The sequence below is a fragment of the Hyphopichia burtonii genome (assembly GCF_001661395.1).
Source record: "Hyphopichia burtonii NRRL Y-1933 unplaced genomic scaffold HYPBUscaffold_7, whole genome shotgun sequence".
Taxonomy (NCBI): domain Eukaryota; kingdom Fungi; phylum Ascomycota; class Pichiomycetes; order Serinales; family Debaryomycetaceae; genus Hyphopichia; species Hyphopichia burtonii.
This window is the reverse complement of record NW_017963734.1, coordinates 515,745-530,025: the sequence shown is the minus strand read 5'-3', so window position 1 is coordinate 530,025 and position 14,281 is coordinate 515,745. Positions and strand designations below refer to the sequence as shown.

The following is a 14,281-nucleotide window of genomic DNA, read 5'->3' as shown; positions in this document are numbered from 1 at the left end:
GTGCCCCTTTATTTATTTATCTTATTGCCATTTGGATTGATTAGGAATACATCATACTACCAATGAACCTTTGGGCTCATATGTCGATTATATTGACGATTCTGTCTTAGCGAGGTTATAAATATTCAACTCCTTCTTCATCAGGTTTTTCTTCTTCAGTTTGTAGAATCCATCTCCACACCCACCTATATTCATTCGCTATGTTGTCTAAAGTATTCATTGGTGCCTTAATGGCCGTTTCTTCAGTCCAAGGTTTTATTTCTAATATTCCTGATGTTAATAAATTAGGTAATTCTCAAGGTAAAACCGTTGGTTCCATGAAAACTCCAAGTGACTTATTATACTCTGGTGATCATGTTTGTGATAAATTCTCTTCCACCATTCAACTGAGTAACAACACTAATGATTTCCCTATTTCTTTTAATTTGTATGTTGCCGCAAATGAAGATGCTCCAAATGATAATTACACCATTGACTTATATTTCAAGAACCCAAACCATCGTTCTTTAAATGATTTTGCTATTTTGAACGCCAGTGATTCTGAAAGCGTTTTGGAACAATATAATCCAATTTTAATTTCAAAACAACCTGGCTTTGGTGTTGAATTTAAATTCAATTTCGAAAAGGGTAAATTATGTCAATTCTTATACCAATTCACCGTCATGTACCAATTAGAAAAACAAGATGACCACTCTAAAACTTCCGACAAAATCTTCTTGGTTGGTTCTTGTCAAGAAAACAAAGCTTATCATCCTGATGCTTACAACGATTTAATTGGTCAAGGTTTCAGATGTGTTGAATACAACAGTGGTTATAAATACGATGGTGGTAAAGATTGGTGTTCTAAATTCTACCAGGCTTCCCAATGTTGTGACTCTTTCCAAAATGATGAATTGGCTTCCAGAGACTCTTGTCCTGCTTCTTCTTCTGGTTATACTTCTTTGGGTCAACCAACCTCCTCTGTCTTTAGCAACCCATCAACCTTAAGTACCGTTACCACCACCGCCGAATCCCACCAACCAACCATCTTAACCTAAGTTTAAGTAGCTCCCTAAATAGTTATACCCCCAACTAACTGAATATACCCTTTCTCTTATTGAATTGTAATTGTAGAGCAAACCACCCGTACATACACGGAATGTACGGGTGTCTAGTAACCACCCCCATGGGCTTTTCCCCCCACAAATGCAACCCTGCCTAATTAAACGACATCTCCCTAATTCAACTCCCAAAATTGTTCCATTATGGACCTAAAATAGCTGTAAAAAAGGGGTCCCATCCGATTTTTCCTACTTAACAGCTGATTGTATTTTCTAGTCGGGATCGGGATATCTTAGCATCCCTGAAAGCAAACAAGTAGAGTATATAAACCCATTGGGGTATTCGTTTAGAAAATATAGTTTATTTAGTATTGAATATTTAAAGAAAAAATGGGTGATTATTTAACTCCATCAGATTTACCTCAACCTAAGTTGAAAAGAACCAATACTGGGTTCACGCCTAATCAAATTATTGCTCTTGATGCTTCGATTCCAGAATCGGCCAAAAAATTATGGAATAAGTATAGTCAATTAGCACCTTTTGACTCGAGTTTGAAAAACAAACAGGATTTGAATCAAAAGGATACCGTTATCACTAATAATGAAAGATTCCAAGAATCGTTTGTTAATCATGTTGAAACTACTTTAGCCCGTAATATGTATAATTGCGATGATTTAGCAGCTTATCTTGCTAGTGCACAAACTATTAGAGATGGGTTATTGATTGATTGGTCAAATACCCAACAAAAGCAAACTATTCACGACGGTAAAAGAGTTTATTACTTATCTTTGGAATTCTTAATGGGTAAAGCAATGGATAATGCATTGATTAATTTGAAAACCAGAGATCGTACTCGGGATAATTTAGATTTGTTGGGGTTTAATTTAGAAGATGTATTATCAAAAGAACCCGATGCCGGGTTGGGTAATGGTGGCTTAGGTAGATTGGCTGCTTGTTATGTCGATAGTTTAAGTTCGAAGAATTATAGTGGATGGGGTTATGGATTAAACTATCAATACGGGATTTTTAAACAAAAAATTGTCGATGGTTATCAAGTTGAAGTACCAGATTATTGGTTAAAATTTTCAAATCCATGGGAAATCGTACGTCACGAAATTCAGATTCCAGTTGATTTCTATGGATATGTTCATGAAGAATATGATTCAAACTTACAAAAAAATGTTAAAACTTGGCATGGTGGTCAAAGAGTTTTGGCAATTGCTGTTGATTTCCCAATTCCTGGTTATAATACTACTAATACCAATAATTTAAGATTATGGAATGCTAAGCCAACGCATGAATTTGATTTTACTAAATTCAATTCTGGTGATTATGTTCTGTCAGTGGCTCAACAACAAGAAGCTGAATCGATTACTTCAGTCTTATATCCAAATGATAATTTTTATAAAGGTAAAGAATTAAGATTAAAACAACAATATTTTTGGGTTGCTGCTTCATTACATGATATTATTCGTCGTTTTAAGAAAAATCATAAAACAAATTGGAAAATTTTACCAGATAAAATTGCCATTCAATTAAATGATACTCATCCAACTTTGGCTGTTGTTGAATTACAAAGAATTTTGGTAGATTTAGAAGGTTTAGACTGGGATTTTGCTTGGTCAATTGTTACTAGAGTTTTCGCTTATACTAATCATACAGTTATGGCTGAAGCTTTAGAAAAATGGCCAGTAGAATTATTAGGTAGATTATTACCTAGACATTTAGAAATCATTTATGATATTAATTACTATTTCTTAAAAGATGTTGAACATCGTTTTCCTAATGATCGCGATTTATTAACTAGAGTTTCCATTGTGGAAGAAGGTGATCCAAAATCCATTAGAATGGCTTATTTGGCCATTATCGGATCTCATAAAGTTAATGGTGTTGCGGAATTGCACTCTGAATTATTAAAATCTACTTTATTCAAAGATTTCGTTACCATTTTTGGTTCTGATAAATTTACCAACGTTACTAATGGGGTTACTCCAAGAAGATGGTTAAGACAAGCAAACCCTGAATTAGCTAAGTTAATTAGTGAACAATTAAATGATCCAAATTATGACTATTTAACTAATTTAGGTAATTTGAAAAAATTAGAACATTTTATTAATGATGATAAATTTTTAACCAAATGGGATAACATTAAATTTAATAATAAAGTTAGATTAGCTAATTTAATCAAACAAGAAACTGGTATTGAAGTTGATCCAACTGTTTTATTTGATATCCAGGTTAAAAGAATCCATGAATATAAAAGACAACAATTGAACATTTTTGCAGTTATTTATCGTTATTTACATATTAAAGAATTGTTAAGTCAAGGTCATTCAATTGATGATATTAAAAAGAATTATTATGTGTCAAAATTATCTGTAATTGGTGGTAAAGCTGCTCCTGGTTATTATATGGCTAAAACTATTATTCATCTCGTTAATGAAGTTTCAAGAGTTATTAATAGTGATGATTCAATTGATAATTTATTGAAAGTTGTCTTTATTCCAGATTATAATGTTTCAAAAGCTGAAATCATTTGTCCAGCTTCGGACTTGTCAAATCATATTAGTACTGCTGGTACCGAAGGTTCAGGTACCTCTAACATGAAATTTGCTTTAAATGGTGGGCTTATCATTGGTACTGTTGATGGTGCTAATGTAGAAATAACTAGAGAAATTGGTGAAGATAACATTTTCCTTTTTGGTAACTTGGCTGAATCAGTTGAAGAAATTAGACATAAGCATTACTATGAAGGTGTATCAATTCCTCAAACTTTGGCTAAGGTTTTCGGTGCCATTGAATCGGGTCAATTCGGTAATCCAGATGGTTATAGACCTTTGATTGAAAGTATTAGAAATCATGGGGATTACTATTTGGTTAGTGATGATTTTGATTTATTCTTAGAAGCCCACCAAAAGTTAGAACAAGTCTATGGTCATCACGGTGGTGATGCCTCTGATAAAGACCACTTACATAGATGGGTTAAAAAGTCAGTCTTGTCTGTTGCTAATATGGGTTTCTTTAGTTCTGATAGATGTATTGATGACTACGCTGAAAATATCTGGGAGGTTGAGCCTCTCAACCAATAGACTTTAGATCTACTCTCACTACATTTATATTTCAATTCCTTGCAATGTTTCAATTTCTATGTTCTTTTATATTATCTTTATCCTTGTAATGTTGTAGTGGTATCTTTGTAACTGTAATGTTGCAGCCAAAAATTAAAGTCACACCCGTACATCCTTCCGGGGTGGGAAAACCAAATCGTCCCTTAAAAAAAAATTCGAAACACGGAAGAAAACGAGTTAAAAATAACACTTTTTGACGGTTTTTCACAAAAGATACTTACATTAGACTAGTGTTCCTAAATTAGAATACTCAGGCTTTGAGATATCTGAGGGAAGTATCTTAATAACTCATTTTTTTTGCTTTTAGCTGGGTTTTTCTGCGTCGTTTTGGACCCAAGCGAGTGATTTCCCTTTCAAAGAGAAGATAATTGAAAACGGAGGAGTTTTCACATCCATCAGATACTCTGATAAGTTATTAGAGGATTGGGAAGTTTCCTTTCATAAAAGCAAGAATGATTTTAAAAATATTCATCTTATTGCTCATCCACACCTTGAGTATTTTAGCCAATCCTTTAAAGAATTCAGGTTCCTCGGATAAAGCTAAAGACTTTTTGGTGACAGAATTACCAGGTCTTTATCAAAATGTTCCAAAAGATGATATACCCACCATGTTTGCTGGCCAGTTGGAACTTTTTCTGGAGAATAATACTAATTATTTTTTTTGGAAATTTAGCGATCGTGAAAAGATTCCAGAAGCTAAGAAAAGAACTATTTTTTGGCTCAATGGAGGTCCTGGATGTAGCTCAATGGATGGAGCATTAATGGAGTCGGGTCCTTTTAGAATAGATAGACATGGGGAAGTTAAGTTACTAGATGGATCATGGCATAAAGCTGGTGATATGGTATTCGTGGATCAACCAGCAGGTACTGGTTTTAGTTTCACTGATGTGTTTCGTCATGATTTAGATCAGATTTCATTAGATTTCCTTAGATTTCTCGATAAATACTTTGAATTATTCCCAGAAGATAGACAAAACGAAATTTTTTTCGCTGGTGAAAGTTACGCTGGTCAATACATTCCTTATATTGCAGATGGTATATTGAAATATAATAAAGCTCATAACGATAAGCCTTATAACATCAAAGGTTTATTAATAGGTAATGGTTGGATATCTCCAAATGAACAAAGTTTATCTTACTTACCTTATTCTGTTCAAGCAGGTATTATTAAAACCGATAATTCAATGTGGTCATCAATTTTATCACAACATCAAAAATGTCAAAAAATCGTCGATGAAATTGATTCTTTGACTGATAATCAAGTTCATTTGGTTGAGGTTGATTCAAGTGTATGTGAAGAAATTTTAAATATGATTTTAAGTGCAACTCGGGATCGTGACCATCGTTCTCAAGAATGTTTTAATATGTATGATTATACTTTAAAAGATACTTTTCCCTCGTGTGGTATGAATTGGCCCCCAGATTTAAATCATGTTAATCCATTTTTAAATAACGAACAAGTTCAAAATGATTTAAACTTAAAGAAATCAAAACAATGGAAAGAATGTTCTGGTAAAGTTGGCCATTATTTCAATGCTCATCATTCTTTACCATCTATACATCTTTTCCCAAATCTTTTAAAAGAATTAAATGTAATGTTATTCCATGGTAATCGTGACATCATTTGCAATTATATGGGTGCAGAAAGTATGATTAAAAAATTAACTTGGAATGGTGAGACTGGATTTGGCGAAGAAAGTGAAAAGCAAACAATTGATTGGATTCATCATGGTAAAAACTCGGGTTATATTAAAACCGCTCGTAATTTGACTTTTGTTAATGTTTTCGATTCATCCCACATGGTTCCTTTTGATATTCCTGAAACATCAAGGGCCTTGATTGATCTAATTACCGGCAATTACGACGTTGTTGATGAAAAGTCACAGGATGATTTGGTTAAACGTTCTTTCGTTACTTATCCCTTGGGTGAAAGACAAGCTAAGTTACAATCCAAACCAGAAGATAAACCAGCAACCACATCAACTTCAGTTGTATCTTCTACGCCTTCATCTACTACTTCAACTACTCCTATTTCTAGTTCTTCTAATAGTTCGGTTGCATCCGATCAAGCAGATCAAACAAAAGAATCACATACAACTAGTCGTGTTACTAGACTCATCCAATTACTGGTGATTGTTGTTTTAATTTGGGGCATGTGTGTTATGTACAACTCTTATCGCTCTCGTCCCTCATCGATTATCAAAACCAGACCTTCTTCTGGTAGAAAGAAGAATGTGCAATGGGCCGACCAACTCAGGCAATTCCAAGAAGAAGACGATTTCCCTCTCCATGATAATGAAAATAGAGGGTTTTTATCCAAAGCCTTTAGTAAATTTAAGGGAAACTCTAAAGATGGACGCGGTAGTTATGCACCAGCTGGGACATCCGAAGATATTGAACTAGGCGAAAACATGTCTCGAAAAGACGAGGATGCCGCTTCTGAGGGAAGAGAAGTTGATGATTTCATAATTGAAAGTGAAGATGAAGACGATCGTCACATAAGCCTGTCGCAAGATCGTTCAACATAATTATTTATTCGTTCAAATATTGTCATATATAAAAAAAAAATAAAAAAAGACACAGAAAAAGAATTAAAAATCGAAAAAAAAAAAAAAAGGAAGGTAATCCTAATCAGAAAAGCTCTACATAGACCTGTTATGAGAATACGTTGTATGATAGTTTTATCTTTTATAAATTTGTAGGATGATCAAATTAGCAGTAATTTAATGTTGCAGAAGAAAAAGCGTGTAGTGCACGAAAGAATTGAAAAAAAAAATCAAGCGAACTGAAAAAAAATTCCATCAACTTAATTCCAATATCAATTTCGATATCAGGTTGAGATATTGCATAATAATAAGTAAGGCTCCTCTTTGGCAGAAACACAGGTTACTTGAGTGGAGAGCTTGCGTTTTTATTGAGTATTATTTTGTTCGAAAGGAGTAGCAAAAGGTCAAGCTGAATCTGAAGTGATCTCAAGATGATTAAACAAACCGTTCGTAATTTAGCCACCCAAGCTGCCGGCTTCAAGATAGCACAACCACCAAAGTTCACATTGGCATCGTTACGTACCTTCCCATCTTTAGAACCACACACATTTGTTCCCGTTCCAGCCAAATTTTTAGATCATCCGTTAAGAAGAGACTTTTTATGGAGTGCAGTTGTATTTGAAGCTGACCGTGCAAGAGTGGGATCAGGTAATGTTATAACCAAAGATGATAAATTATATTCCAATAGAAAATTACGTCAACAAAAAGGATCTGGTAGAGCCAGAGTTGGGGATGCTAATTCTCCAAGTAGGGACAATCCAATTAAAGCTCATGGTATCAAAGCAGGCCATGACTGGTCTACTAAATTACCAAGAAAGGTTTACCACAAGGCATTTCAAACTGCATTATCCGAGCAATACCGTCAAGGGAAGTTATTTATAATAGGTGAAAGTGAAGAGTTAAATAAAGAACAAGCTAGTGAGACTGATAAGACCATTCTTGACTTTGATTACGATTACGAATATGCCACTGAAAAATTTGTTGAAACACATGACTTAAACAAGTTACAATTACTTTTCATTACCGATAACCAAAGAATTAACTTGGTTAAATCTACAGAATTAATCAGTGAAAAGGCCGACGTCTTAGTAAAAGAAGCCGTTGAAGTCAGGGATATCTTGAAAGCTAACAGAGTGTACATCGAAGCTCCTGCTTTGCAATGGTTTATCAGTAAATATGGTACTGAATAAATTTATGAAACATGACTCCAGCATTCCAGTATATAATTCTCGTGTATATAGTATTAATCAAGACTTAAATTAAGTACTAGCCGTGTACAAACTTGGACTCTTACAAATGCATTTGCAACAATTGTAATTGCAACAAATGTAATTGCAACAATTGTAATTGCAACAAATGTAATTGCAACAAATGTAATTGCAACAAATGTAATTGCAAATACCTCTTTGCAAACAAGGTCTTTATACTGCAAATATAAAACACCCGTACCCTTTTTTCAATGAGGACGAATTTGCCAAAAACGAAAAAACGCAGAAAAAAATCAAAATCGGTAGGATGTCGAGCACGTGACTGTTGTTAGGGCTTATACCCTCGCACTCGTCCTGCATACACCGTAGAGAGCGCTTTGATATTTGTGCTTACATAATCGAGGAGAAAGCTCTGCTCGTTTTTTCCCTAACAAAACGCTGAGCGAGAAAAATGTGAGGAAAAAAATTGTGAAAAAAAAAACTAGGAGGGAAAAAAACTACCTATTGAAAAACTTGATAATAGTTTGTTTTAAAGGTTCCGTAATACCACAGCATCAACAAGAATCAGCCAATATGTCCTTAGTTGTCCAAGAAGAAGGTTCTTTCCAACACATTTTACGGTATGTCTTGATACCCATATTGAACAGGGCTAGTGGGAAAGCACGGTGAAGTGAAAGATTGATGAATGATGAGGTTGAAAAAAAATTTTGAAGACCGTTCCTTGAAATACGTGATATAAGAGAAAGAGATTCATCGCCAAGTAGACTGTGTGATTCCTCACCAGGCAAAGAAAGGGGCGTGAATGATTAATGGCTGAAAGCCAAAACAAGTAATCAGTCAAGATTGAATCTACTTGAGTAAATATCTGTGCATAATCTAAGTTGAGAAGACCAGTGTGAATTCATCAGAATATCACTCGAACGCATTCCCAGTCCGTTAATTTTGACATTTATACTAACATATATTCTAGTTTGTTGAATACCAACATCGATGGTAGAATTAAAATTATGTACGCTTTAACCAAAATTAGAGGTGTCGGTCGTCGTTACTCTAACTTGGTTTGTAAAAAAGCTGATGTTGATTTACAAAAAAGAGCCGGTGAATTAACCCAAGAAGAATTAGAAAGAATTGTTACCATCATGCAAAACCCAACCAACTATAAAATCCCAGCTTGGTTCTTAAACAGACAAAAAGATCAAGTTGACGGTAAAGATTACCATGTCTTAGCTAACAACTTAGAATCCAAATTAAGAGATGACTTGGAAAGATTGAAGAAAATCAGATCTCACCGTGGTATTAGACACTTCTGGGGTCTTAAAGTTAGAGGTCAACACACCAAAACCACCTCTCGTGGTCGTTAAACAATTAAAGTTGATTTTATCTTTATATAATATAATTTTGTAAAATTTACTTTTCTTATCTTTTTATTAAACAAAAACAAACTTGATAATATAATGTTTATACTTTAATTTTATTGTCTTGTATATATACGTCTATGTAAATTTACTTTTTCAAACCCAATGCTTCAAAATTTGGTTTAACATCTTTAATATTTGAAACGTATTGAGGCATATCGGTTTCTATACTTTTAATAACGGCATCGATGCATAATAATGCTGACATTCCTTCTTCAGCAGTACAAAAGGGATCTGATTTATCTCTGATAACGTCAATAAAATGATTTAATTGTAAATCAAACGGTAACTGTGAATATAATTTATCTTTACGATTATCAATTAAGGATTCTTTGGTAACTCGAGTATTCCAACCTTTGATTTCTGGTTGGTGATATAAAGAAAAATCAGGTATAGATAAAGTTCCATTAGAACCGAAAACTCGATAAAAACCTTCTAAATCATGATGGAAAGGTATAATTGGGTTTTCTCCGGTACCCGATTCAAAATTAAATGGGGAAATAACATTATCTGAACAAATAAAAGTTCCAGTTATTCCATTTTCAAATTTTAAAGTTAAACATGCACCTTCATCAACATTAGGATACTCTAATCGTTGTTTAGTCAATAACTCAGCGTAGACTTTTACTATTGGACCAAATAAGTATTGTAATAAATCAATATCATGAACTAAGTTGATCAAGAGTACTCCTCCTCCGGTTTTACTATCAGTTCTCCAAGGAGATGCTTCGAAATAATTACTTGGTTTTTTCAAAGCCCAAGTACCTTGAATAGCTATTGGAGTTCCTACTTTGGGTAACTGTTTCTTGGTCTCCACAATGAATGGATTGAATCGACGATGATGTCCAACCAATAATTTAATATTGTGTTGTTCACAATAGACTTTCAATGCTTGTGATTCTTCAACTTGAGAACTTAATGGTTTTTCAACCAATAAATGAATCCCGTGGGATGCTAACTCTGCAGCAATACGAACGTGAGTATGATTCGGAGTACACACTATAGCACCATCGGGATATGGAATCTTATTATCATCGGCATACTGAATCATTGATGTAATTGATGTAAAATGTTCGGTCCCTAGTTTTTCAGCCACTGCTTTACGTTCTGGCATGGGATCAATGATTCCAAAAAGTTCAGTCTGCTCATTGGAGTGAACATGCTCAGCATGACGGGGCCCTATAAGACCAGCTCCTATAACCACAATATGGATTTTCTCTAAAGGTGTTTGGGCAATCATTTCTGCTGTTTGGGGTAGTAAAAAATGTGGAGTTCTCCGAGATGATGATTTTGTACGATAATCTTCTCTTGTTTCTGAACAACTAAAACATAAGCAAGCACCAAAGAGAGGTCAACCAGTTTCAAAAGAGTCCTTATATGTTAATACCTCTATACCTTATTCAACGAAACAAGCCTGGCTTTGCAGAAAAATTTTCACTGCCGGAACCGGTTATAGTCTTAAATTTTTTTTTTTTTTTTTTGCGGTGAGTCAAGGTTTTCTTTTTTTGCAGTTGTTTTCCAACTTGTATATTTAACTTCGATAGAGTTATATTATTTCAAATGAAAGATATACAGATGGCTGCTGTGAAGCATGGAACCATCCCCTGGTGGTAAAGTATTTGTTTAAGGTCCCAAGCCAGCTTAGTATTCAGAATCGCTTCACGGGTCGAGTCTATACAAAGGTGAACATACTTTTGCAGCACTAATCCTAAGCACCCAAAACCTAGTCTACCAGCTAGAAGTCAAGCATCCGTTTTCGGATTCAGTTTTGATAATGCTTATCTGCTTAGACAACTGTCTTTTCGCTGCATTTTTTCGCTGATTTTTTTGCAGCAAATTGGGCCACCGTACAAGAACCAAAGATGCTAGCAGTTTTACTGCTTTTTGTGAAAACGATTTATGAAGCAAGACACCTATGGGTTCTTTGCTGTAGGGTTTTCTCTAATGAATTAATACGACTGAGTTGGAAACTCGGGGCATCTGGCAACCATCTGGTAACCCCTCGGTGCTATTTTGAAGCGAGAATCGCCACGTAGTAGTCTCCTTCTAAGCGAGCTGCCTAAGATCAGCTGTCATTGCTTCAGTTAGACCTTTCTTATGGTCAAACATTTGAAGCTTTCAAGTATTATGGGGAAGATACTGCACATAATAATAAAAAAACGATTTTTTTTGTTTTATGATGTTTGGGTCTTTTAAAAGGGAATTGAAGCTTTCGGTACTAACTACGACAGAATAAACACCATTGACTGGCTATAAGATGTCATTTGAGATCAACTGGGATAACTTGGTATCAGACAATGCAATTAACGAGTCGATCAAAGAATTTCTCGATTCCCAATTCCAAAATCTTTCACTACCGTCCTATATAGCTGATTTGTCGGTGACGAACTTCACCCTAGGCAATACACCTCCAGATATCACCATACGACATATAAGTGATCCCTTTGATGAATTTTATGAAAATGAGGATGAAGAGGATCATCTGCTAGGCAAAAATGGTAACGAATCTCCTCAAAGCATGGGGAACAATCTAGAACGGGATCAGCCCATGTCCAAAAAATCATCAACAAATTTTGAGTTGAGTGATGATACTAACGATGATATGAGTAGCAGTTCTGGGGATTCGGAGGGTGATTATTCAGATGACGGGTTGGCCAATACCACAACTCTTAATGGAGCAGATGCAATCCCTCCTGAAGTGCCGGTGGCACCTACGTTGAATCGTTCCAGGATGGCACTGGATTCAATTTTTCAAGTTCATAACAGCTTTGGGCATTTACATAACTATAATATGAATAACGTTGGTTTGGGTAGTCTTAATAATGTATCAACCCATGTTGGTACTGATACACCAACAAACATTTTCAGTCAAAATCCTTATAATAATTTACGGGCAAATAATACTAGTGCTAATAAAAATAATTCGGGGCCTTATAAATTATTGAATACGACTAAGAAATCGCCAGTGAAGGATGATAATGACATTCAGTTCATTGTGGAAATAGATTACCATGGAGATTTACAAATGGAAGTAACGGTTAACTTATTAGTCAATTATCCCAGTTCGAACTTTATAACATTACCTATTAAGCTTCATATAAGCGATTTGGTGATTCATTCTATTGCTGCAATTGCATATTTAAAGCATTCGGTTTTCTTTTCCTTCCTTTGTGATATAAATGAAAATAATTCTGACTATTTCTCCTCAAGCCATCGCAATTCCGCAACTTTATCCCATCAACATTCTGAGCTAAATGTTCCTACCGGGGGAAATTTCGTTGATTATGTAACTGGTCCTTTGAATAGGGAGAGAATTGATATAATTAAGAAGGTCCACATCGAATCGGCAATTGGTGAACTTGAAAATAATGTTTTACGAAATGTCGGTAAAGTGGAACGGTTTTTGGTTGACCAATTGAGAAGTATTATTCGTGATGAGATTGCATGGCCAGGTTGGGTTTGTTTTGATCTAAATGATGATGATACTGACGATGATGAAAATGAATATGATGATCAAAGTGATGACACTAAAGTATAATTTGTAAAACCCCCCTCCATAAACTATTTAAAAATTTGGCTGTTTAATTTTACTTATCTCTCAATGTATATATTGCTCTATACTTCACATTTGGTTTATTTTGTGGTAGCGGACTTGTCACGAAATTAAAACACGCTGTTAGGTATTAGCTTGTAGTCTAAATAAATTTCGGACCTTTAATCATTGTCCTGCTTTTAAATTTAGACATTTTTTGATAATTTCTCAAAATTTTTACAATTTGTTACTGAATAGTAAATTTAAGTAAGGAACCACCACTCCAAAAAGAATAAAGAAAGAATGGAGGGTAAGCTTCTGATAGAACTACTTCAACTAGCAAGTTTCGTTTTAGTAAACTTTATAGATTTTATTTTTTACAAGCTAACAAGTTGCAAAAAACAAAAGGAAGATTTCCGCATCTAACTAAATTTAAGCTTAATTGTCCATACAGTAACTCATATATTTAAAGCTTCAAAACAGTTACAGTTTCCTATATTACTTTAGATATGTACAGTATTTTTATATTTAGGGTTAGACTTAATCGTTGTTATAGTTCAGATTATTTGATGAAGGGAGTGAAAGTGAAAATCGTGAAAATGCCCCAAACTTTCTTGACACGAGGTAAGGAAACATCCTCTTTATTTCAAAAGAAATCACTCAAGTTGAAAATATCACATTGAGCACATAATTGTGCCCGTTGTATGTATTTGCTCTTTCATTTTTCAATTTTTTTTCTTCAATTTTTCATCTTCACTATCGTAATTATATACTAATACGACTTGATGGTGTTTATTTGCTTAAAAGTTCCCCATATATATTTTCCAGTATGCATTTATCTGTTTGATATAGCTTAATATGGCTAGAAGCAACACCCAAAACCTCTCAAACATTATGAGAGAAGTTTTTGATATGTAATTGAAGCTAGTAGGTGAACGGCTTAGAAAGACTACTTGATCACAGAGATTAAGAAGAAACTTACACATCCAAGTAATGAAATGAGAGTCATCGGAACTTTGTATTGGGGGCAATTTATTTATAGAATTTTGAAGTGAAACTGCAAGAGATTCTGGTTTACAGCTTAATTTTTTCAAAAATGTTATTTTCTTGAGACAGAACATCTATATTCGACACCAGTATTCATGAAATGAGAGAAAGGTCCAAAACAAATGTGTATTTGAAGGCTCTCTAATTACTCTAAGTTTTTAATATTAATAAATACTTTTGTAACTCAAATACATATTTTCTAAAAATTTTTGAATAGAGCTCGTATGGCGCAGTGGTAGCGCAGTAGATTGCAAATCTATTGGTCCTTAGTTCGAACCTGAGTGCGAGCTTTATTTTTTTTTTTGCATTTTACTTCTGTTGTTTTAGCTGCAAAAAGTGTCTCGTCTGTCTACCAAATACTCGC

At 34.3% G+C, this 14,281-nt stretch overlaps 7 protein-coding genes and 1 non-coding gene across 8 annotated transcripts; 7 read left to right on the top strand and 1 right to left on the bottom strand.

Annotated features, from left to right (window-relative positions):
• Nucleotides 1-200: 200 nt before the first annotated feature.
• HYPBUDRAFT_112902 (uncharacterized protein) lies at nucleotides 201-1,037 on the top strand (the record flags this gene model as incomplete). Its single annotated transcript, XM_020218934.1, has 1 exon — nucleotides 201-1,037. The coding sequence occupies one exon, from the start codon at nucleotides 201-203 to the stop codon at nucleotides 1,035-1,037; it is 837 nt and encodes a 278-aa protein (XP_020074695.1).
• Nucleotides 1,038-1,430: 393 nt separating this feature from the next.
• GPH1 (glycogen phosphorylase) lies at nucleotides 1,431-4,130 on the top strand (the record flags this gene model as incomplete). Its single annotated transcript, XM_020223692.1, has 1 exon — nucleotides 1,431-4,130. One exon carries the CDS (start codon nucleotides 1,431-1,433, stop codon nucleotides 4,128-4,130), a length of 2,700 nt encoding a protein of 899 aa, XP_020074694.1.
• A 491-nt stretch (nucleotides 4,131-4,621) lies between these two features.
• On the top strand, nucleotides 4,622-6,697 carry HYPBUDRAFT_113264 (serine-type carboxypeptidase; the record flags this gene model as incomplete). The annotated part of the gene is made up of 1 exon (XM_020218952.1): nucleotides 4,622-6,697. The coding sequence occupies one exon, from the start codon at nucleotides 4,622-4,624 to the stop codon at nucleotides 6,695-6,697; it is 2,076 nt and encodes a 691-aa protein (XP_020074693.1).
• Nucleotides 6,698-7,146: 449 nt separating this feature from the next.
• YML6 (mitochondrial 54S ribosomal protein uL4m) lies at nucleotides 7,147-7,905 on the top strand (the record flags this gene model as incomplete). Its single annotated transcript, XM_020222374.1, has 1 exon — nucleotides 7,147-7,905. The coding sequence occupies one exon, from the start codon at nucleotides 7,147-7,149 to the stop codon at nucleotides 7,903-7,905; it is 759 nt and encodes a 252-aa protein (XP_020074692.1).
• A 591-nt stretch (nucleotides 7,906-8,496) lies between these two features.
• RPS18 (40S ribosomal protein uS13) lies at nucleotides 8,497-9,284 on the top strand (the record flags this gene model as incomplete). The annotated part of the gene is made up of 2 exons (XM_020218967.1): nucleotides 8,497-8,543; nucleotides 8,894-9,284. The coding sequence occupies 2 exons, from the start codon at nucleotides 8,497-8,499 to the stop codon at nucleotides 9,282-9,284; spliced, it is 438 nt and encodes a 145-aa protein (XP_020074691.1).
• A 142-nt stretch (nucleotides 9,285-9,426) lies between these two features.
• Nucleotides 9,427-10,743, bottom strand: HYPBUDRAFT_168350 (uncharacterized protein; the record flags this gene model as incomplete). The annotated part of the gene is made up of 1 exon (XM_020222800.1): nucleotides 9,427-10,743. The coding sequence occupies exon 1, from the start codon at nucleotides 10,576-10,578 to the stop codon at nucleotides 9,427-9,429; it is 1,152 nt and encodes a 383-aa protein (XP_020074690.1). The 5' UTR covers nucleotides 10,579-10,743.
• Nucleotides 10,744-11,584: 841 nt separating this feature from the next.
• On the top strand, nucleotides 11,585-13,064 carry HYPBUDRAFT_153851 (ERMES complex subunit). Its single transcript, XM_020221762.1, has one exon. The coding sequence runs from the start codon at nucleotides 11,596-11,598 to the stop codon at nucleotides 12,874-12,876; it is 1,281 nt and encodes a 426-aa protein (XP_020074689.1). The 5' UTR covers nucleotides 11,585-11,595; the 3' UTR covers nucleotides 12,877-13,064.
• A 1,071-nt stretch (nucleotides 13,065-14,135) lies between these two features.
• HYPBUDRAFT_t155 lies at nucleotides 14,136-14,207 on the top strand. Its single transcript has one exon. It is a non-coding gene; the product is annotated as a tRNA-Cys (tRNA).
• Nucleotides 14,208-14,281: the final 74 nt, after the last annotated feature.

Coding starts and splice junctions, on each gene's coding strand:
- HYPBUDRAFT_153851 (XM_020221762.1), top strand. CDS start 11,596: ATGTCATTTGAGATCAACTGGGATAACTTGGTATCAGACAATGCAATT.